We start from the raw sequence: 24,684 nt of genomic DNA, 5'->3' as shown, positions 1-24,684 counted from the left end.
TAAGTATAGTTGCTTATCCTGCTGCTTAATAGTATATATTTCTTAGAATATAGCTAAGTTTCTATATGTAGGTATATAGAATTCAGTACTTCTATATCCAGATAATATTATAAGAGCATTTATTTAAGCAGCACATGTCACATCAACGCATTGTGAAATCACAATCATAACAATTAGAAGCATTCCTTTGATGTTTCTTTTAAATTAAAACAACTGATCTAATTTGGAGATCCGGACTTAATGTATCAAAGCACAAAAAATGTTTTTTTTTTTAAGTTGTAGTAGGTAAGCAGCGCCGCGGACACGAGCTAGCACGCACTATTTTCAACAGTGTATTCTATATAATATTATAGTACACGTTACGCCATATAATTCAATTAATATCACATAAAAATCACAGAGAAGCGTTGGCAAAACATTTTACGAGGATTGATGTACGGTTATTAGTGAATTTACGAGTTCACCGTGAACTAACCACAAACGACTTGAACACCTGCACGTATAGAGGTTTAGTACGCTAGCTTCCGTTACTGGCTTCTGTTGTAAAGAAAAATTTTGATGTTGCTTTGATGAATTTTATTTTTAATGAGCTTGTTATTTAGCTTGTTTTTATTTGGTGAAAGAATTTTGTAGGAAATTGATTATGAACTTAACTATGTCTTTTCAAAAGTTTACTTTGACTTTAGATCTAGTTAGGTTTCAAAATGTCGGCCTAAGCTTTTATTAAGTGCAGCTTTTCATTTGCGTAATTTTCAAACATAGGCTGTAACGATTGGTCGTATTTGAAAACTGGTCGAACGTTGAAATGAGCTCAATATTTAAATATATTTTTTTCATAGGTTACTATCTCTTCATACTTATAATGCTGTTTTAAAAACACTCGAAATCAATCGTGTTCTCCAAGATTTACAAGTAAATCTTTACCAAATAAGTATTGGAGTAAATTTATTAATATTTTTCATTCTATGGACTTTCATGACTTGCAAATAAAACCGCATATGTATAAATAACTGAATGAATCCAAAAGTAAGAGAAACAAACGGACAATTTCACACATTATATTGATGTGTGGATAACGTGTAGTTTTTGATGCGGTACTCTTTGATGTGACTGCAAGGTGTAAATATAAACGTGCGTATGAACGCAGTGCGTCAGTGAAAGGAAACGTTTTATACCAAATTATGTTCAATTAAATTTTGTTCTTTCATGTGGTAATGGGGTATTTTCCTTATCGACTCTAGCTTACTAAGCTATTTTCTCTGAAGGTCGATAATGCAGTTATGATGCTTAGTTGATGCTTTTTTGCTGGATGGGAGTGCTCATAAAAAATAGTGATGATCATCCTACTGGTCTGGCAGTGAGAGAGCTTGCGACCACGGCTTGTGGAACCTGTGCCGAAACGTCAAGTAATCTGAGGCGACATGTATGCATATTACCTTTAATTCTTGATAATAAACTCATATAGCATATATTATTATATGAAAAGTTAAATTTCTTACTGATCATGCTTTTGATCTTTTGAGATATACTTGTCCATTTATAGTTGGGTATTTTTCCGACCGAGAATTGCACCCACGCTTAATATCAATTATTAATATATAAGTAGTATTAATAGATAAGTTCAATTAAAGTAGTTTGTCTTTTTAACTATTACTGTAGATGTGGTGTATTATTTTACAAAATTCATACATCATAAACAACTTGAGCCTAAATACAACGACCTTTCAAAAACATGTACTCTCACTTTCACACGAATTATAAATAAAATCTATATAAATAAAGATCCGTAATAAAGCTAGACTGAAAATATCATCACGTCGAAGTTATTTTTATTGCTTACAATGTCGCCTTAATGCTGGGTTACATGATGATAAAATACGTCGTTTATTATTTATTTTCTACAAGCGATGACTGGTTTATACGATTATTTGGCGTTTACGATTTGTTCCTGTCTTACTGTTTTTTTTCTTAAATACAAAATCACCAGTTCATAACTAGGCTACCATAGAATTTGCGCATATACTTGGCCACCGGCGGATTTATTTATTCATACTCGTTCCTAGAAAAGATTCACGCCTGTTTGCGTAGCAGTGGAACTGACCTTTTGCCTTAAGATGGGTTATAGGTACCTTTCGTAAGTCCATTACTGTACTACCAAAATTAATTTTCTTTAACTTTCAAGTAAGTGTCTATAAAATCAGACGAAAGAAATCAACAAACAAAATTTTTAATCAGAGCAAATCATTAATTCGATTGAGTCTGAGTTCCTTTTCAATAATTTATGGACAGTTCAAGTGACGATAGTAGAACCATGAAAAATCTATACTAATATTATAAAGCTGAAGAGTTTGTTTGTTTGTTTGCTTGTTTGTATGTTTGTTTGTTTGAATGCGCTAATGTCAGGATCTACTGGTACGATTTGAAAAATTATTTTAGTGTTGGATAGCCCATTTATCGAGGAAGGCTATAGGCTATATATCATCACGCTACGACCAATAGGAGCATAGTAGCAATAAAAAACGGGGAACATTTTGTCTCATTCTCTCTTATGTGACGCAAGCGAAGTTGCGCGGGTCAGCTAGTTAGTCATATATCTAGATATTATTGATGTAATTCCTCTTCAATATTTTTATTTTTCTTACATTCGCGTCATGTAACACCGTCCTATACAGTGCGCGTACCAAATAGAATAATTGCATGCGACAGAAACGATTTGTCTATTTATAGTCGCGCCTACACACTTCTCGTGTACTTGTCTTGTAAAAATACTTCGTATCTTCTACGGAGATACCTATCATGAAGAATACTGGAGGATGGAAGATGGAATAAATAATGACTTCTTGCACTTAGTTACTCAGAAATATTTTCTTTCTTTTGTCGATTATATAACGACTGAGTTCCAGTAGAAAAACCCATAAGATCTATGAAATATAGAAAGTCATGCAAAACATCTATTATAATATGTACATAGTCTTACTAAGTTGTTGTATAACTTCAGTCAGTCAGTCACGAAACATTCAGGTCTCCAGTAAACATGAAATCCTTAGCAAAAAAAACGTGTTTAATTACTCAGCTACGTCAGAGTAACAAACAGAAATATTTAAAAACTTATGTTGCCTTCCTAATGACGATAGCCATACTCTACCATCGACTGCATTAAGGGAGGCCATTCATCATCATACGATATTATTGACACAACAAATTGTTTCTCCTTGAACAATATATTAGAATTGTCTTCCCGTCATTATCTTCAATTGAAAATTATGGCCTCGCCCTTGAATCGACTACTTCATCAAGATTGTACAATGAAAAACAATCAAGTTGGAAACTAGGGTTAATCTCTGAAACTACTGAACACTGCAACACTCATAGATTAGAAAATAAATGCACCTATTTTGGATAGACTTGCACTTTTTCGATTTGCTATGGGGAATAAGAGAACGAACTGACTAAGTTTGCCCAAGTTTTCGAAGCAATTGTGCTTGTTTTTAAAAAAAAAAATATTCTATCTTTCTCCTTAAAGCCGTTTTAGGTGCTTTAAGAAAGCACCTAAAGCGGGTTTAAAAGCACCTAAAGCGGGCGGGTTGTTTTGGACCTGTCTGTGACAAGTCTTACGATGCTTACTTTCGGTACTTATTTTTGTAATCTTTATGGGTGAAATACGGGTTATACTGCGTTTAAGCTTGCTTAAAAACATCTTCCCATCTTGCAGTTAAAAAACCATAAATTTATTTGACCCACAACATAACAGTTGTTATTGAGTTAGTGCGTCGCAGAATGTTCTAGACTAGACGTATGATAAACAAACAAATTATTTGTGATGTGACAAAGAACTGACGGATACACGTCCTTAATTGAGGCTCAAGGTCCAACAAAACACTGTAAGACGGAGATAAACAAATCTTTAGACTCTAATATACGTGAGAATCTGAAAGAGATCATGAATCTTTTTCTTCGACTTTTGCTACTGAAATTTGCCATGTAATAACATCTGCATTTCCAAACTTTAGGTTCTATAAAAAATCGAAATGATGTCGAAAATCTTGATCCACTAAAGCATACTCCTTTACTAACTTTTCTGTTATGCCGCTTTCATACTTTTAACTTATGTTCTGTCCCATTGCTGAACAAAAGTCTGTCTCAAAAACTTCCAAAGATCTCTAAATCTGTACTTGTCATTGACTTCATTCTTAACACGGCTTAATCGGCTAACGTATAGGCGAAACTTAAACGAATACTTTTGAAGACTTCTTTTTAACATTATTTCGTATAACTTTCAAAATGATGTAGAATTTACGCTAACCCTATACCTTCTGCGTCAGTATAGAACAGTCCAGACAGGTGACCGCACATACTCGTAAACAAATCAAGCATTCATTACAACGTGGGACTATTGCTCAATGGAAATAGCCGAGTGGCTCACTTAGACCAATTACCAACGAAATGTGTCTCCGCTGCTAAGAATAGACGCCGAGCCCCCGGTTATGCAATCTTTATTATTGCTGCATGTAGGCCCTGAATGACTCCAGAACTTTCAGATGGGTTAGGTTTTTACATTTTGTGTGATAGATTCTAACACCTACTTAAATCAATCACTGCATCGACCCAAGGTAGCTTAGTAGAAAATGCCTTTGGCATTAAGTCTACCAGTATACAACTTTTATATGAAGTCAAAACAAATAAACAATGTGTAGCGATAAACCTCTAAGGTAGACGCAGTGTACATTCCGCTTTGTGAAGTATTTTTGTTATCATTCTACTGTTTTGGTCCTTTCCAATGCCTTTTTAGTTTTATGATGATATTTTCTGTCATTGTTGTAAAAAAGTGAAACATTTGTTTTAAGATAGCGATACTTGTGTGTTATATAAACCTTACTACAATCATTTAAGGATTTGCTTTTATAAGGCTGTTGGTAAATATTTTTCACTTAGTAGAAACGGAAATACATGGAATTTTAAGACCGTCATCGTAACCAAAGATCATATAAAATGAATATATCATAATATCGTCTAGACCTAGACTAATGCAAGTCATGTGGGTAGTTCTTTATAATTCACACATATTGTGGGCTCTAGATCTGAATCTAAATGTGAATAACTAAACGTAAAACCACAGCTCGGTAAAAAATACCTTTTGCTTTTAACTACAGTCCTCGACGCAACAGGTAGAAAGCAGTAAATAAAGTTACTTTTTGTTTGATTACGGTAATCTACGGAACTACTGGAAGGCGACTATAAATTTTAATCTTAGATTCGAGCAACTAAACAAATGCAATTTATAATATGAAACTACCCCTGGGTAACCAAAAAAGGATTACGACGCTTATACGGAAAACTATCTTGACTTTCCATGAGAAGATAAAGTTGCTACCTCTATTGTACGCAACTGGACACGAGATTGTTTAATTAACAATATATCGATCGGAGCGACGTCAAGCGGAATATATCGGAATTAGATCAGTTCAGTTTTCAGCGTGTTTCAGTAAACGCTGAAATTCACTGAAACGTTGAAGTTTTCGGGCTGGTTGTGAAGATGGCGTTGAACTTCCTTTGCATTTTGTTATTTATAATAGTTTATTACCTAATTTTGTAGGTATATTTCCGTTATTTACTTATAGTGAGGTCTTAAGAACATAACTAGCTTAGTGCTTAGTAATTGTTATTTAATAACAAGTATGGATATACCGTAGATAGTTCGTTGACCTTAAAGATAATCCAAGTTATTTTTAGACGAACATACTTTTATTTCAGTTTCCTAGTAAGCAGTATAAGAAACCAGCTGATTTGCGCGCGATATTTTGTATAATGTTTTTACGGATTAAACTTCTCGTGACACGAATTCGTTGCCTTTTATAGATTGCTACAATATTTTCATTTGTTGAAGAAAAACGATGACCGGTGGCTCAAAAGTTATGGTGGTGACTCTACTGTTATTTGTTATTGTGACTACATTTACAAACACTTAGGTTCTTGTACCATCCAAATAGTCATTTGGGGTCTTACCTTCCGTGGTCTGTTCGGTAGGTTAACGTAACGACTGCTGATGACGAGGTCTCGGGTTCGATGGACGGTATTAGATTACGTATTCTGAATAGCAGCTCAAAGTTTGGTAACTAATTTATGGCAATAGACACGTCCTCTATTACATTGGACTACTATTAAGGCGAAACGCGGGTGTCATTCGTACCCCTCCCCATTCCTTTTCTGCATGGATATCAGCTGGCTTGATGTTATAAAAAGAAAAAGGAGAGACTAATAAAGAAATATCCAGTAAAAACACACGTAGAACCATCAAATATCTTGGTATAAGGGGAGTAGGATGTAACAAGTTCAGGGTCGTCATAAAACACAGGAACATCCCCTCATTTGCGGCGTCTTTCCTGTAGCTCGTCGTATCGCTGGGAAGGAAGGCGTAATTACTGGCCGACCTAATTACTGAGCAATTGAGACAACGAATACACGTATACAAGATAGTTGTAAAATGTCTGGTTCTTGGAACTTTAGCATGGAAAATCTATTACAGACATTTTGGTTATAGGACTATTACTTCTTGGTTTCTCTGAGGGCTAAAAAATATGCTCCTTAGTTAGTAACGCACAGTTTTACTTAATCGATTCATGACTTAACTCGAAGTGATGGTTCGAATGAAATTATTTACCATGGGTGTGTTCTAGTTGTGATTTTTACTAGTGATCGAACACATTAATGCATTTTTTTATGTGAGAACAGGGAATTAGAAGCTAAACAGTACGCCAATGCTCGGTGATTCTCTGCTCTGCTGCAAGTCCAACGTGTAAGCAAGTTTTTAAGCCAAACTTAAGGACAAGACAAATTGCTAGCATAGTGGAACCTAATTTGCGAATAAAAATACATAATTGTATCGTTGACATTTCAAAAACAAACTGTGTACTAGAATTATTACCTAGTCTGGTGTCCTGTCTAGTATATTCTGTTCTACAAACAGCTGTACTGCATCTCCTTCAACCTTCAAGGTAACTAAACAGCCCTTCCAATATACCCAACAATATTGTAACAAAGTTAAGAATAGCCTCGACGTACCACTACGATGTGCTCTCGAATTTAAACCGATTCGATACGAGTTGCAAGTTGCAGTGAGAGATGGTTGCGGAAAATTATTTAGTCGCGGGTGAATGATTTTATGGCCCGTTTATGTATTTGTTTATAGTATGGTGTAAATAAATACAGTTATACCTAATGGTATCTTAAAATAACTTACACCTGAAATCAAGATTAAGTAGATTTTTCATGCTATGCAATTAGTAGTGATAACTCAATTCTCACGAAAAATTTTGTCTCATAGGTCTCTATACTGTTCTTGAATTTAGTGTTCAACTGCGAGTCAAAGGTTTTCAAACGGTTTTCAATATTTGTTGAATGTTGCTCAAGTTTGACTGAATATCAAACCAAGATTATAAAGACGAACATTTAAACTGCTCAAATATTAGATGTTCAATTAATATTCAAATCAATTCCAAACTCAATTACAAGTATTCATCAGTAACTTGTAACTCGAGTCTGTTTCAAGTAGAAGCGATGCAATTATAGAGTAAATCAATTTGTGTACAAGCACAACACTAGCGAGTAGGGTAGCAACTAGTGATGTGCACGAAACTTTCTGATTCGATACAAGTTTCGCATCGATCATTAAGTTTGTGAAGTTAAGATGAATTGGGTTGGGAGAATATGTTTACGCGGGCGTTTGTATGTGTTTATAAGTTTACTGAGCCTGATTTGTGTCTCGAAAATTGTATGACAGAAAAACCGATACTGTTTGGTTTACGAACTTTTTTGATCTTCAGGATATTCTAAACCAATAGGCCTGCTAACTTAAATAAAATCCCACTAAATAAATGCGAAAGTTTGTAAATATGGATGGCTGTATGATTGTATGTTTGTTTGCTTGTTACTCTTTCATGAAAAATCTTCATGATAGCTTATAACCTAGATTACTTTTTTCCTCAGGAAATCTTTTCACGCGAGCAGAAGTTAACCTCTGATAAAAATGCTCTCGACTGTACCTTATTTACCTCAAATTAATGCCCAATATCAAGGTGTGATTGTTCTAGGCACTAGAATCATCACTCACTCCGTTGCGACCTTTAGGGCCTTCACCCACAAGTCATATGATACATCGCCTACTACATTATCTATACATTAATATAAATAAACAAAGTATATTCAGGTCGATTTTATTCTTGTATTGGACTAAAAATGGTATGCGAATTAAATGTGAAATTAGCTTACTTCGATTGTTACGGTTTTACTGCTTAACCGATTAAGATAAGAGGTAAGGTGATAGATTATATTATTATTATAAATTAATATACAGAATAACTAAAAACATAACTTGTGCTAAAAATGTTCAAGAAATGCAATATTTTTTACAGCGTGTTTACGCTTAGCTGGGAATCAAACTTGAGTTTGTTATTGCGAAGAAAATTTTCAGCTTTTTCCTATGTCTTTCATAAATGTAAAAGTTTCTGTAAGGCCTGTCCTACTCTAGAGTCTCTACGCACTATTACTACTGAATAGATTCTGAAGGAATTGATATTAAGGTTTTATTAATCTCTTAATCTAACTTTAACACTTAACATATGTACATTTCATACATACTTACATTTTTTTGTACGAGTAAGCAAAGACCGAAGATCGTCACTTTTCATCTTTCCATGCGCACGAAATCGCGGGCAGAAGTCAGTATACTATTATTAAAATTATCTAGACATGTAGTATTCTAACGGTTTATCTATTACGTGATCAGTATGCACGGTAACAAGCTAAAAACATTTCACATGTTTTATGTTCATAATGAATTTTCCACTCACTGATAGATTCTATTAAACAATATGGAAGACGCGGCGCACACGGAGAGGTTTAAACGCTTGGATTATGTTCTAACTGGGTTGAATATTCACTTGGTTTTATGGTATTTGATAGGTCGGTGTCTAATGTTAGAAAGCCAATGTTCTTCAGTTTTTCTGCTGATTGTGACTATTATCTATCACGCCCAGAAAGATTTTCTTTTCTTTTTTGTAGTTAAAGAGATTAAGGCGTTATAAACATACACAAATCGTTTATATTTAATTTTATTAGAATTGATTTATTCTTGGCATATAATACCTATAAACGTGTATTAATTAAAAAACCTCATGTTACGTTACGAATGGTTTCTTACTAACATTTTACTAAGTATTAGTACTTAGACCACAAACCTAATAACCTACATTTCACGCACTAACTAGCGGGATGTTATCACAAATATATTGACAAACCGCTATGTTATACGAAAAAGTAACTGGAATAAAAGTTCAGCAGAGTTAAAATGAATAAAATGCATAAATAAGGAATCATAAACGGGATCAAAATCACTCCATAAGTCGAGACTCTCGTCTGGAAAGCTGCTTTCATTCTCGTTTGCATTTTAATAGGCAGGTAATGGAAATGGTGAAACGAGACAATTTTCTCACCCCGACGATGTCTTAATAAGATTTTTATGCAATCTTTTTTTATTCCAAGGAATTTTAATTTATTTTTATTCAAATTAATTATACTTATGGATTATGGATGTAAATGAGGCAAAGGAAGTTTGTAAGGATCGTTCCAATAGGCGTTCTTTGGTCTTTGCCTACCGTTATGGAAACAAGGCGTGATATTATGTATGTATCTATACTTATGATTTCTTATTGCATACCATTGGTCATTCAAAGATTTAATTTCAAGAAAGTTGGTACGCTTGCGATTTCAGATTCGATTACAGGTAATCACTATATTAGACTGAGTAGGTAAGAAGTTTGGCCAATTTAGCAAAAAATCAATATTTTTTGAGCTCTGGGTCCAAACATTCGGATTTAGTAGTTCTGTTCAACAAGAATCTCCATATTAATAAACGAATCCAAACTGAATGCCCAGAAATGTCGAAACTGGATATTATTTTACGGTTTCCAAAATTAGAGTCACAATTTATATGCAACAGAACGAAAGACGGAGAATTATGGAAGCAGACTGTTATATTTAACGACAAAACAACAAAAACACAACGTTTTGGACGTGCCGAATGAAACTAGCTATTAAAGATGATGATGTTTGTATAGTGATTTATAAACATTATTTAGGGAATGTTACGTAACTTTATCTTCTGATTAATGAATTATATAATGCAGTTACATAATCTTCTGTTGAAAAGTTTCTTAATCCGCTATTGGGAAAATTTTAGTCTGTCTAGAGGGTCTACGTTTTTCGGAATTTGGTAGAATTCTAGATAATTGGTGTCGTTGTTTTTACTAAGAACTTACTTTGGGTATTTAGGTTTTTATTTAAATGTAGTTTCTTTTGTGTTTATAGGCCTAAGTAATTAATTAAGTATTGTACCTAATTTTAGGTAAACTAATTTTTTTGGTAACTTGGTATTTAACAAATGCTGGTAGAATTAATATACTTAATAAATAAATTATTTTGAAAATATTTGGGATTACTAAATGCTCAAGCTATTCCTCTTTTTTTTTAATAATCAACTATTTTCATCTTGATAGTTGTATTTCAGGATTAAACACACACATCAAAAGTAAATATGTGTGAAACAATTCTTTAAATCAGAAAACCAAATGTTAAATCTAATCCGTAGCGTTTCCTCATCGCAGTATCCGCTTCAGTTTATATATACGGCTTCCCTCTGCCACAGGCGGTCCCTCATTGCATTCCCGACTCTCCCGATTACTGGACGTGACCATACCAAAACATATAGTATTAAACTAGAAAATTGTGTCATGGCAGACTCTGAAGAAAAAGGGGTGCAGGTATGTTGAAATTAATACAGAAATCTAGTCAAAAGTTAATTCGCGGTTGTTTTTCAATAAAGTTGCGTTTGTATTCGCGCTATTAAAATAGTTCTATTTCTATTTGAAACTAGGTAATGCTAGCTCAAAGTTTGGTTTAGTTTTTACTAGTGAGGAAATTGTTTTGCTTTTTGTAGTTGTTTTAGAATAGCCGATTGTACGGTTTATTTTCGGCTGTTATAAGTATATATCCAGTTATATTTTTAACTGATTGAAACGACTGTTCTATTTTTCTTTGGGTTGTAGGAAAGTTGTGTGTTTTGTATTAGAAAGTTTTTGAAACTAAAATATTGGAGTCAGATTTGAAGGTTTTAAAACTGGTTGAAAAGTTAAAATTCTTCGTGTGTATATGCTTAAGATCTTTATATATCGAAAACTGCTATCAGCCACCTCCATATGTGTATTTTTAAATTATTAAAAAAGTAAGTAACCAAAGCAATTATCTACCTGGGTTAGTCTTTCAGCTCACCAAACTTTGGCGTAATAATAAAACATATTATTATCACTTGCGGTATATGCGGTTTTATAGCAATATTAATCATCGATTGTACATAATTAGTTTTTACATACTTTTACTAGATGCAGTATCCATGGTTGTGCTTTTAATATTCCGTGAAGCGGCTTTAATCTTTTCATTATAGTCTGATCGTGAGTTAAGCCCTATCTGCGTGGATCTAGGCAATAATAGAACTGTTCCTAGGACGTACAACTATTGTCGTCTGAAGCACTAGAATTAATTCCTGGTAGTAGAGTTTACTTAGGAATTGTTACTTTGATCTTAGAAATTATATGTATATGTGGATATTTTAATGGGTTTCTTAGTATTGTCTTTAATTAGTGGTGTATTGTAGGATTGTGTGGTCTTAAGTTTTATTGTTTGTCAAAAAAATATTATTATTTTTCTCTAACATTTGAAAACTAAGGTCACCGTGGACACTACATACTTAGTTTAGTGTGAAAAAGACATTTAGTATAACGATTGCACTTAGTAAACTATGAGGTAGACATAAACATATATTTTTTACTACATTTGATATCAAAAGCATTCAATTTTGATTAGATATATTGTCGAGTTTGTCGCCAGTATAGAACTGCAGAAATGTGGTCATTGTGATTTTGGGTAATTCCTTTTGTAAACTGCAATCATACTATTGCATTTATAACTAAACTAGTTAATGTATGCATTTATAATTAAACTAGTTAGTGTTAGTATAAACATTAGGTACAAAGGAGATGGGTTGCCAAGCTTCAGCTAACAATAGATGCAGAACAAACACGCACTCAATGATCGGTTAACGATTAGCGAGGTTAACTCTACTTTGATGATCGTTTTGGTCTGTAGTGCTATATGGGTACGGGACAAAACATAAAAAAGAGTATAAGGTATAACCGGACTGAGAGAAAGACCTGGGGAAAAACGTCCGCTATACCAATCGTGAACTAGGATCATACTTGTTTACATAGCTAGAAACAGATTTTTGATTTCCTCCGTGGCGCAGTAGTTAAGGTGGTCGCCACGCCATTATCAATGCATTTTGAAGGTCGTCGATCCGTTGTTTGTATGTTTGTAAAATAACCCGCGAGACAAAAGTGTAATTGTCAGAGCAGGAGTCGTCTTTTTTAAAAAGATAGAAGAAGGACAAGCGTGGTATAATCTGAGTTCGATTTCATAGCCTATAGCCCGTTCGTTATTTGTTTGTAGAGATTCCTTAGAGTGATGTATGATTCATCCATCTGTTATGCTAAAAAAGTATTTTCAACGCCTTAAATAATAGCAATCAAGTTACTTCAAAAGTTCAAGATTTCAAGGGATTTTAATCTCAAATCCAACTGTTTCTTTTCCAAAATACCTTTTCACTAAGCTTCATACCACTTATTTTTTGATCTCTCACCATCGGCTTAGTGACCTGTGACCTTTCGTGACCTCTTTCTGTAGCTTATACTGCTTATAACATATATAGTACGAGTATAGTAGCTTCGATATATTCACGCTTGCATTATTCAGTGGACTTAGTAGGGACGGAATTTAATCAATCTGATTTTTTCTGAGAGTGTTATTTTAGTCACTTTTGTTGGTAGAGTCTGAACCTCTTGAGAGATTACTTTTACTTGAAGAAGTAAACAATAGCGATAATGTGATAAAATATTTTTGTGGAAACATCGTTCCTTGCTTGTATGAACCCCAAGAAAGTTGTATTTTTTATTCCATTCTCTGAATTTTGTTACAATATAAAAGATAGATGCAATATCTTTAGTAGTAAGCTCGCAAATACGGCTTAGTGTCACCTGCAAAAATCCAAGGAAAATGGGTGCGCGTGATCAAACTCATAAAATCAGATAACCAGCATATAACGCAAATCTTAAGTAATCAAGAGGCAACTCGAAATACCAATAATAAAATATTAAATTATCCCAAATTATCACCTTATTTTTAGACTGAAATTGTTTAACCAAAATCAAATACGAGACTAAAAGCACGAAACATTTCCGCCTTCGCTTATGCATTTAGTAGTTAGATTGGTGGCAGCTGTCAACAGTTAACTAGGTTGACGTCCCGACGGTTCAGCAACACCTCTTAATAATGCACTAATGGCTCACGACGGCTAAATTGAAGACTATTATTTAGCTGTTGATAAATATAAATCTTCTAACTTCTATAAATGTACCGATATATACCGGTATAAAACTCTTTCGTTACTGACTGATGGACAACGCACAGTCGAATCTATTGACCGTACAAAGTTAAAATTTGGAATGAAGATTTCTCAGGAAGTTTATAGTAAAACTAGTTTAGTAACAAGATTTTAATACGAGTAAATGTTGCGAAATTTGAATACAGAATAGTTAAGCTTTTTTAGGTTTATGTTAAGTAAATCGATAATAATTTATGTAATACATAGATTTCAATCGCGTTGTTAATGCAATTGTTTTGCTATTTGCGCACACATGTGCTAAAATGTGTGTATATGAGTGCATAGTTCGACTACACACAAGTGTATGTGACAAATGCTCTTGCGCCGCACTATGTGAGCCCACGGTACAGCAATTACTTCCAATATCCTTCAGATGATCGTTTACTGAACAACTCTTAACTCTTAGTTCTTACGTAATGGACAGTTAAAATCATTGAATGATTGTTCCACACATTATCTTGCTTCAAATTAGTTTTATTGATATTTGGTGACACAAAGACCTACCTTCTAGAAAGGTCTCCTGAAAGCCGTCTATCTACTTTTCACCCAAACGCGTAAAGAAAGCAATAGGGTTAGTAATGGCACATTCCGTTATAGCGAAATGTTCATGTTATTTTTAACTAAGGAATATTTTGTGTTTTTTTTTTGTCTAGGAACTTTCATTCTAGATGCCACTGGTATGGTCATTTTGTAGCCTAAATACCAGCCTGAACACAATCCAATTTTGCGACTTTAGGTTACAGACGTTACAGTTTCTAAAAAAAAAGATGATCCAGTTTTCTTCTTGACACATTTATATTTCACACCCTGTTACATTTCTCATCAATAAACTTAAATACGAATTCCTTGCTCGTCATTTCACCACTGAAACTTGTTTTGCAACAAAATAATATTGAAATGTCAATAAATCTGGGCATAACCATGTTTTGACTATAAAATCAGGTTTATTTTGAATGCCAGATGCCTGACATTCAGAATAGACTTGTATTGCGATCCCTCGGGACTTTGTTTGCGAGAGCTCGATACAATTTGTGCACAAAGTGTGGGAAGTATGGAAGTGTTCCTACAGATCGGAAAAGTTTTGTTGTGAGGAACTGAATGGAATGCTATTCATGTGATGAGTATACTTTGATAGAAGTTGTGTGGTTGTCTACAACTTTGTTTGATGGTAAACTAGAGTTAGAGGTGTGTACGGCGTTAAATTATAATTGAATGATATATTAAATGATCTAGTCGAGTGTGTAGGCAGAAGTGTCTATATTTTATTCTAGGCATGTTTTGCTCTTTTCAATTTTGGTTTCATGTAATTTGGACCTGTCCCTTTCAATCTTCTCCCAACAATCTTGTAGCAATTGAGTTTGAGAATATTGAGAAAGAAGTTTGACAAATGCAAACCCGGGTATTGAACCTGAGAACTCATGCTCGGATATTGCAGTCTCTTACCAAATACGGTATATGAGATATCATCATAGATTTTTACGAACGTTTCCATGCGCTTGCTATCGCAAACCCTATAATAGAAATTGCGTGTCCTTGACAACGATTTAGTTCAGACCAGTTGATCTAAGATCAGCTGTTTATATTCCAGTGAAATAGAAACGCGATCTATAAAAATATTATTTAGATAGAAACCCACGACGGAATTATACCAACATTACGAACTGTTATTACTAGTGGTTATGTAAAAATTATGCACGAATGAGAATATTATTGAAGTTTTTTGGATTCTTTACACTGAAAGCAAGAATCAAATCTCAAGAGATTTTTTTACCGACGTACTACTTTTGTTTTAAGATATTTATGTATGTATACTCGGATATAGTAATTTTTACTTTTTGTTTATTTCTATGTACATATCAGTATCATTCTTCTATACCGGTCGTGACAGGATCTAATTTAAGTAAATTAAATCCTGTCACGACCTATTAAGCAGTTTACAAAACGCTTTTTAATATGGTTTAATCTGAACAAATACTGGACATTCTTTATTGACCTAATAAGAATCTATTAATAAAAATCAGGCCGCAAAAAACCTACCACGATGCGACAAGCAATATTAATTTCGCAGGAATTTAATCAGGAACGGATTACTAGCAAAGAAAAATTAAATCCCCTTTGATCTACTGCAAAAGACAAAAGAATAAAAATGAGTCTCCGCTAGAACTAATCATATTAAAATCAATGATATTAAAATAACCGATTCGCAGAAACTGCCTTTGATAGAAACTTACCACACTTGAACAATGTTGATTTGCTTTCATGTCTTGTACAACACATTATAACAAAAGTTTATTTGATAGGCTGGTGATATAATTTGCGATAAATATTATCGAATAAACTACAATTTGTCGTGTATTTCTTTCCTTCCCTCTGAATGGTTAGTTGCCATCTATAGTCAAAGTTTTTCACAACATTTGGCGTCCATTTATAGAGCAGTACGACTCGCGCTTTGCAAAGCACGAAGAACGAATCACACTTACCACAATGCGGTCACCCATACAGGGATTGGCCGCGTCAAAGTTTGCTGTAAAGGCTACCGACTATGATCATTCAATCATGAACTATCTTAGGGGATGCAAAAGCTCAAATGTTATCAACCGTTAATTGTAGTTGCTTCACATGAAGATTTTAGTTCTGCTACTCCTTATGATCGTAGGAACAAATTAACCTCGTCAATTCTGAGAGCGCAGCGGATCGTTTGTAGCGATCATTATTGAACTATTACGTATTTAGATCGGAGACTATGCAGTTGGATGTGATGTTTATTACTGAAAGACCTTGGAAGGCAACATGATAGGAACTATGGAACATTTGGTTTAGTACTTGATGCAATTTCTGGAAGATTCAAAAACTTCACATAGTCTAATATTGTAAATGAATACGTATGTTTGTTCTCTTTCTTGTGAAAACAGCAGAACTGATTTGGAAATTTGATAAAATCTGGATAGTCCCATATGTCCCATAGGCAAAAAAAACTAAGAAGGTAGAGCCACGGTCTATGGCTATCAAACTACTTATTTTTGTGTTGGTTTTCCCTAATATTAAACGTATTTCAGTCCGCCCACTTTCTTATAATGTTGTTTTTGTAGTCCCATGTAATGGGAAGAGGCAGCGAGTCGATTGTCGTTTTACCACACTTTACACTTAACCAAACTACACATCTATGTAGAAGGATATTTCGTTTAGGATATATTTGGAACGATAAACGATATAGAAGGGATAATAAAAAAATAGAAAAATATGGGATTACACGTATGCATAGTGGAACTTAGACGTAATAATTTGACACAATCACATACATAACAATCGAAACATACTTCACAAATATAACGCTTTATGCCCTTTTGGATCGTCGTTTGGGACCAAAGAACGCGACTTGCTACGACCTCTACAAATTGTCTTCCCTTTAAATACAAACTATAAATAAAATAGTTTTATTACGTATTCATTTTAAGATTCTAATTATATCTCACTGTCAAGATCTCCGATAACCTTTATATTCTATCATATTTCATTTCATTCAGAGTTCAAGTCTCTCGCACTGGCAACTATCGACCGCTGCCAAAAATAACTGACGATCAACATTCAAATATTACTTGTTGTGAATTCTTTCACGATTTGTTTATGTTTACTTAGATAACAAATTGATGACCCATATATAAGACACACTCCCATAACCCCCCATAAAAGCTTGATGGCCGTCCTAAATGGGATTTTATATTTTCTGAAAATATTTTGATATGAATCTCTACATTTACATAGTCCATTTTTTTCCAACAACTGTCTCAGTGTTTAGTACTTCGCTAAATATAAATAAATGACAAAATATATCATGGGAATATTGTACGAAGTTGCTATTTTTATACAAGGATTTTCTTTTTAAACCCGAAAAGGTGAGTTATGAGTTTTACCCGAATGTGTCTGTCTATGCATCTGGATTCATTTGACACAAATACTAATAACAGTGGTTGTAATTAAAGAGTTTTGACACTAAAAAGTTATCTGCAAAGTTTAGAATGTACTTGATTTATGTAGTAGTTAACCTTCTCTGCCAAAGAAAGTACTTATGTGGTTACCTACTAGGTTTCTTCCAGTCTCCCATTAAAGTCAGACATTATAAAATTGCACTCATCAGTCCCTGCAGTTGAAGTCACTAAGCGCAAGACATTAATAAAACGTTCTACGAGAAGTTAAATAATTCCTTACGTTCAATCACGAGTCCAATTTTCTTTTAAATTTCGAGAAAACTCAATTTACCTACATCTGGTACTCGAGTACATTGCCTTCAATTTGCAAGAAGTACGAGTGTTTGTAAACAAAATATATTTTAGGAAACATGCGAAAGATCTTTTATCAGATTTTGGGGCAACCTTTTCAACTGATGTCGATGACCTTTAATTTAAATATTTGTTTTATAATCTTTTGTGTGTTATTTTAATCTGTAAAATTGTATTAATATTTGTGAAGCGATAGGTATTTTTCACGATCAGTGTTTAAATAAACCTTCCTAAAAGAATTTAGTTTTCTTTCTACCTAAATTGTACAAGAGATATTACTAGTTATTACTAATTAAATTCTGCGGTTTAGTCGGTCACTAAATGTCATTAATATAATTGCAGTGGTCACTAAGTTAATTGAAATCAATGCTCTCCTAGTAATATGTATTTGTGTGATTTATAGATAGTTGATTGGATTGTATGTCCGTAATTAGTATGTATATAAAGTGGTTTTTTACAAAGGATTAATTCGTTGTAAGATAATTGAGTTTTATGAAGAAGACATCCTTGCGAAAGTTTGTGAGGAAAATGTATGTTTGTTACTCTTTCATGCAAAAACTACAAAACGGATTTAGATGAACTTAGTAGACAGATGGTTTATAACCTGGATTGTCACATAAGATACTTTTTATATCAGGAAATATTCTCTCTTGGATCTGAAAATCGCGGGCAGACGCTATTTCCTTTTTATTATTGTATTAGTTTGACGTAAAATATTTACGTTTACTGTTTTAATTAACCAGATGAGTCACTTGTTTGAACCACTTTAAAACAAAAGAAATTGTTCTCAGTAATCGCAAATTCATCTTTTGTTTTGATGTTTTTTTCGTCTGTTTTCTGTCTACAGTTTTTGTTTTTCGCAAACTCAGCGAAACAAAAATACTTTATTCTTTGGTTTACACTATGAATCTTCCAAGCCGACATTGCAGTATTTCTTTTAAAATTTATTAATTAGTATCGATTTAGTCTTAGTGGTCATTATTTATTTAACACGCTTCAAGCCAACTTCAAGTTTAGGCTGGTCTTTAAATAAATGCATAGTGTGATTATTTTATTCACTGACTCAATTCACCGATTTTGTTACTGACCTATTTTTGAAATATCTAAAAGTTTTGATGACATTTAAGAAAGAAGCTTATTCTTCATTGGAAGTTTCTTTAAACTAACATAACCCATGTTAATTTATATCCATAAGCTAAGTAAAAACAAGTTAAGAATATCAAATAGTTAGTCATACTTAACCATTACTTATCTTTAGGTAGTGGAACCGGTTTTATAGGCTTTTTACGGTTTTCATCGTTCAAATCAAACTACACCTCCACAATAAATCTTGAACGAAAACAACTTTTCTTTTATCCTTTTTCTTTTGTGTCTATTTGATTTGAATCTGTAGGGTCAATGGGAAGTGAATTGGAATTAGTAATTCATCAGTTTACGGAGCGTCATCAAACATTTATAGACCGATACGATAAGTGATTAATTTAAATACGATCCGATGTTTCAGTGAGTACGGTTTTGTGGACTTTTCTATTATGGTTTGGATAGTGGCCTATCAGCAAATTGAAGTATACTTTTAAAGCTTGAGCTTTAACGATTGGTTATGAGATAATTGTTTTATTTGGCTGTAACAATATAATACTATTGTATAAATGTGAAAGTTGTCGTTGCGTTTTTACGACTAATCCGTGGTATCAAGTAAAATTTTCTTTAGTAGATAATAATCGTGCACCGTAGAAAATCTTTTACAGAATAGAACAGCGCTAGCGAATTTGAAGGAAGAAAGCTCTAAAATAATTTACCTTAATTATATTGAATCAACGAGAGTCTGCATGAGTTTGTCTTGATGCTTCTTTGAGACTGTTTGGCGGCCTACATTTTTTAGTCTTAGTCTTCAGAGACTTAACTCAGACTCTAAATTAATTGACCCTAACATATCTTTGACTTTCGCAAGAAGTTTTTGTCTAAATTTCTTCCACAACTACAATCAAATCACAATTTTTCTTTCTCTTTACCTATAACCGCTTACAACCGGCTCCAGGCAGTTATCAGCAGTCCATCGTCATAAAAACGTTAGCATCAGCGGTGCGCGGGCGCGGCTCGCGGTCTATTTCTGTGCGTGTAAACAAGCATTGTTGTTGATCATGTTTGTTTACGCCTGCTGACCGTGCCAGTGCAACCAAACCACAGTTGAGCTTTAAAAAGCATTTTTGAAAAGCTTGACTGCCCCCGTGTCGCAGTGGTTAAGGTCGCCGCACCACTATCATTACTTAAGGAGGTCGTAGGTTCGATTCCCACACGGAATAACTATTTGTACGATCCACAAATAGTTGTTTCGGGTAACCAGCAATTTGTCATCACCTGCATAGTTATGCATAACAGTAATTATTCACGCCTAAGATTCAGTGCCAACAAATTTGTAAAACGCACTTTGCTACTGGTGTGACCGATATACATACATACAGTGAGACTATGACCGTATGTACATACATACATACATACAGTGTGTGGCCTAGGTACTTGGAATTAATTACTCTAATAGCATACTGGGAGTGTGTGTCACTGTACCGTTGTGTACTGAAAGTCATGGATTAGTTTGTAATTTACTTATTAGGGCAGGTCATGGTCGTTGTAATGTGACCCGTCTGAAGTATGCTTGAGGTGCCTTGTGATGTTTTTGTTACAGTTATAAATAAAGTATACCTCGGTTTGAAAAAAAAGTTGACCCTTGATTTGGTTTTTTGTTCTCAGAGCAATTTTCCTGAAATTGCTATTGGATTTGCTTACTTGTAAGGGCGTTCGGAATAAGAACTTGCAGTACCTATATCATTTTGATTGGTATACGACAATAGACTCTTTATATGGGAGTTGTGATACCAACAATATAAATGGCGAAGCGTAGATTTTCGTAGACCACTGCCTCTATCTAATACAAACCTGCTATTCCTGAAAGTTTTTCAGGTATATCAGGCATGGTAGAAATGTTTATACTAATAATCCTTCTAACCGAATATACAGTATAATATTTTCAGTTTTTCAACGAGTTCTTATACTTCAAATGTTGTTCATTGATCGTGAAGCAATCAATAACTTATATCAGATATTGATTTAACCAGTAATAACTGGAAACATTCAATCACAGTTGATGCTTGTGATCAGGAACTGCTTTTCACCGCTTCTCATTAATAACACATACCAATAGTAGTATGATACAGACTATCGCAGTACCTAATGATTTAACGATATACGGTATATAATAGTTTGACTAAAAATATAAACTTTCTTTATTTATTTAGCCTATTGTTAGATAGGGAAGGCTGTCTGTCTCAACTTTAGGCTTTAACGGTGAAGCCTTAACTTCAATAATTCTGGAGATACTCGAAGACCCAGGATCAGACGTAGACTACGTAATCTTCAAATAATAAATTCTACGGACATAATACACGAGTATTATGTCTGTAGAATTAGTTATTGAGCACCGGATATTGGATATACTTCATGAATAATTATTCGCTAATAATAAAAAATCTGCTTATTAACTCAGTAAAAGACAAAACCACTTCATTTTAAGTCAATCTGATCAAAACTGCATCAATAAAATCCAATCCCATCCATCGCAAGCGTCAATCCTTCGATATTCCGAAATGCACTACCCATTAACGCAGCTATTCTACCCTATAAACCTGGAAATGTCAGCGGCGTAGTAAAACAAACGTTTATAAGTACTAACCCCATTACCGTGGTTTGTCCCACTTGGCTGGCCGTCTTAATGCGCGGTACGAAATCGGACGCGCCCGTTTGAAGGGTTAGAAATAGGTTCGTTTTGGCCTTGAATGTATGTTACCTCGCGATTCGAGAATCCCTTTGGGAAGTAGCTTTTGATATCATTTGCATTGGATATTTGAGAAGTTCTCCCGTTTTCCTTTTCTTATTGTTCTTTTTCTTTTCTTTTATTTTCTTTTCTAGCTGTAGGGTGACGTCATCGTTTATATATGTCATGATCTTTTAGGTCATCGTCCTCTAAAGTTTTTATAAACTTTTTAGGTCATATTATAGGCATTATGGAGGAAATTAGGACTTAAAACTAGAAGAAATAAATTGGTCCAATGACTTTGAACACCTATACAACTATGAAGTCAGTGATCTCATGATCCAAATTGTAAATCATATTAAATTTACTACTTATATACAAGATTGAAAAACGTAGAGCCCATTAGGAAATGACTGCTACAAAGAAATCAATTAGTCACTATCTATACAAAGAACAACTTTATTTCATTATCGAACTTTAAAAGCCCCACTACTATCCAGTTTTTCAATAATCTCGATTTCCATTTTCCATGAGATTCACTTTTAATCTGTGGAAACGCGGAGTGGCTATTAACGGTACGAGTTAATCTTGTAATGGTATTACGCGACAGTTTTACGGCTCGCCGGCTATTTGAAAACATTTACTTCGTTAGCTCATTCCATCGAGGTGGTGACGCGGTTTAGGTACTTCGCATAGATACATATAGTGTTATGTTTGCAAACAAAGATTGTTGTAGAATTTCGGAAACGATTTTGTTGACGTATAAATGCTTAGGAACACGAAAGTTTTATGCTGGTTGTAATACACCCAGGATTAGATGAAGTTGTATTGCTTTTGTCATAGAAACATTAGTTACAAAATTTACTAGAAATTTACTTACGAATTTAATTTTTATTATATTGTACCATTTTTGTTTTCTTCATCAAACCTTCAGAATGTCTCCATCTTCTCTAATTCTAAAAAGACATTCATTATAAACATATGCCTATATTTTGTTCATCAGTCGTCTCAAATATTCATATTATCAGATACGGAAGGAAAGGAGCTCTGACTACCTTACTTATTATCCACCCGGTATAGCTTTGAAATGCTAAGTTTCTGAAGTCTATCTTAATCGAAGATTCACTACAAAGGCTTTCAATAAAAGTAGTCTATCGACAAAACGCAAGTGTGCGTGTCTCCTAAGAGCGTAGCCGCGTTGTATGCGGTTTCATCGCGGATCGACTAATGAGATTGTAGCAGCTGCGACTAGATTACACGGTTAATGTATAGCTGTCTGATGTTCTATATTTATTCACTTTTATTCTATTGTTTTTCTATTATTCATTTTCGATGAGATCTTCTTTATGAGAACCTGTAGCGCAATTCTCTATAGACGGTGCGGCCGAGTATCGACAGTTTGGCATTTAAAATGTACTGCCAAAATAGTTCTTACGGAGCCCGGTAAAGCGCTGAACAGATTTTCGCATAAACTTTCTCTATAGCTAGCCGATTGTCGGTAGTCGATATTAGTAGAGAATGGCTACTTGATTTCGATTAGGAGCTTATTATTATATACTTAGTCAGATAATTACAAAAGGTCTGGAAAAAATAGTAATAAGAGAACTCCGTAATTTTCTACATCGTCAGATAATTTCAAAGGATCTGTACATATGGTGATGCTGGGAAGATAGGATATCCATTTCGGGAACCAAATCTATTCATAGTCCTCGTTTTTTCTTTGGAAAATAGTTTAGGATGTAACTTTTCAAAAGTGAGTTCAAGATTGAAAATGTCTATTTATGTGGTTGCTACTGAAAGTCATCCCTTACGATGTATGAATAAGTATGCTTATTGTCGGTTATTAACGGCTTAGTAACTACCGTAGTTAGTACGTACTAATAGTTTCAGTCTGTAATATAATTAGCTTTCTGTCTCTTTTTTATATGGCTAAAATTTGTGTTCGTCTTTACTTTTTAGCTTATGTTGTTAATATAACTATTTTTCATATTAGTTATAAGTTCTGCGATGTATCTTTTATAGCAAACCATATTATATTTTTAAATATATCGTTTCATCGGTGTCTCTAAGTTATATTGTGTTCTTGTTTATTTTTATTTTAAGAGTTTTTTTATCAGTCGATGTCATAATCATTATACCCTTTTCATATAATAATTTCACTTTTAAATTCAAGAAGAAGAGGTCAAGTTCTATATATTCTATTTTATTTTGATGTAATTAATAATTAAGTATGTTTCATTGTTGCAGAAATATGTCGTCAGCACAGATCGGAGTGGGGATATTCATGTTCATGTCCAAGTAAGTTTAATTTCTTCTTTATTTATCTGCTAATTCACTAATGTGCTTCAAAAACATACTTTAACTGAAATACTTTTAAGGACGCCAAAAAAGGTTCCTATATACCTTACAAATGTACTTACTTAACAAATAAAAAGAAAATAACCAGGAAAATATCATAACCTTGGCACTAAATCAGTAGAACGAAACGAACAAGCGAAAAAAACAAAAAAAAATGACAAGGAACACTTGGCTATGCTAAGTGCTCACTGCCTTGACATCCAAGAAAATGAAATGAAAATTAACCGTTTGACATTTCAATCAGTCGTCTTTTGGCGGGAAAGTCGCCTCCCGCCGCCATCTTGTCATAGATAATATCTAAGAAATAAGATACGGCTGTAAGTGGATAGCGGTCTTTATAATAATATTAGACGAAAGGGAAAAATATTTTCTCTATTCGTTTTGTTAGGCGCAGGTGTGAAGAGGTTTATTAGGAAGTAAATATTTGTTGATGGATAGTGGGTCATTTGATCTGGATACGAAAAATGATTGTATGGGGCCATAATATAACATATTAATTTAATGATAACAAATGAGTGACTTGAGGAAACGATTTTCTAAAGCCTAAAGTATGCATGTGATAACCTAAAAATTGGTGAAGTAACGTTTTTTCAGTATTTCTTTACGCAGCAGAGTTCTAACTATTGTTTTCGAAATAAACTAACGTGTATAAGTGAGAACTACTTTAGTCCATTCATCAAAGTACAAGTCAATTC

At 33.8% G+C, this 24,684-nt stretch overlaps 1 protein-coding gene across 12 annotated transcripts in view; it reads left to right on the top strand.

Moving 5' to 3' along the window:
- Nucleotides 1–24,684, top strand: part of LOC142972755 (uncharacterized protein ZK1073.1) — a 57,760-nt gene that overhangs the window by 18,307 nt on the left and 14,769 nt on the right. For 10 of the 12 annotated variants that reach the window (XM_076114028.1, XM_076114029.1, XM_076114026.1 and 7 more), the window contains one exon: nt 23,879–23,929. In XM_076114028.1, the coding sequence (XP_075970143.1) occupies nt 23,879–23,929 (51 nt within the window). Of the gene's footprint in view, nt 1–10,681; nt 10,815–23,878; nt 23,930–24,684 lie in introns of those variants that run through there. The other 2 variants (XM_076114031.1, XM_076114030.1) reach the window with 1 other exon arrangement.

Source organism: Anticarsia gemmatalis, chromosome 5 (assembly GCF_050436995.1).
Source record: "Anticarsia gemmatalis isolate Benzon Research Colony breed Stoneville strain chromosome 5, ilAntGemm2 primary, whole genome shotgun sequence".
In the NCBI taxonomy this organism is placed as follows: Eukaryota; Metazoa; Arthropoda; class Insecta; order Lepidoptera; family Erebidae; genus Anticarsia; species Anticarsia gemmatalis.
The sequence above is the reverse complement of the archived record's forward strand: the minus strand, read 5'-3'. Positions and strand labels throughout refer to the sequence as shown.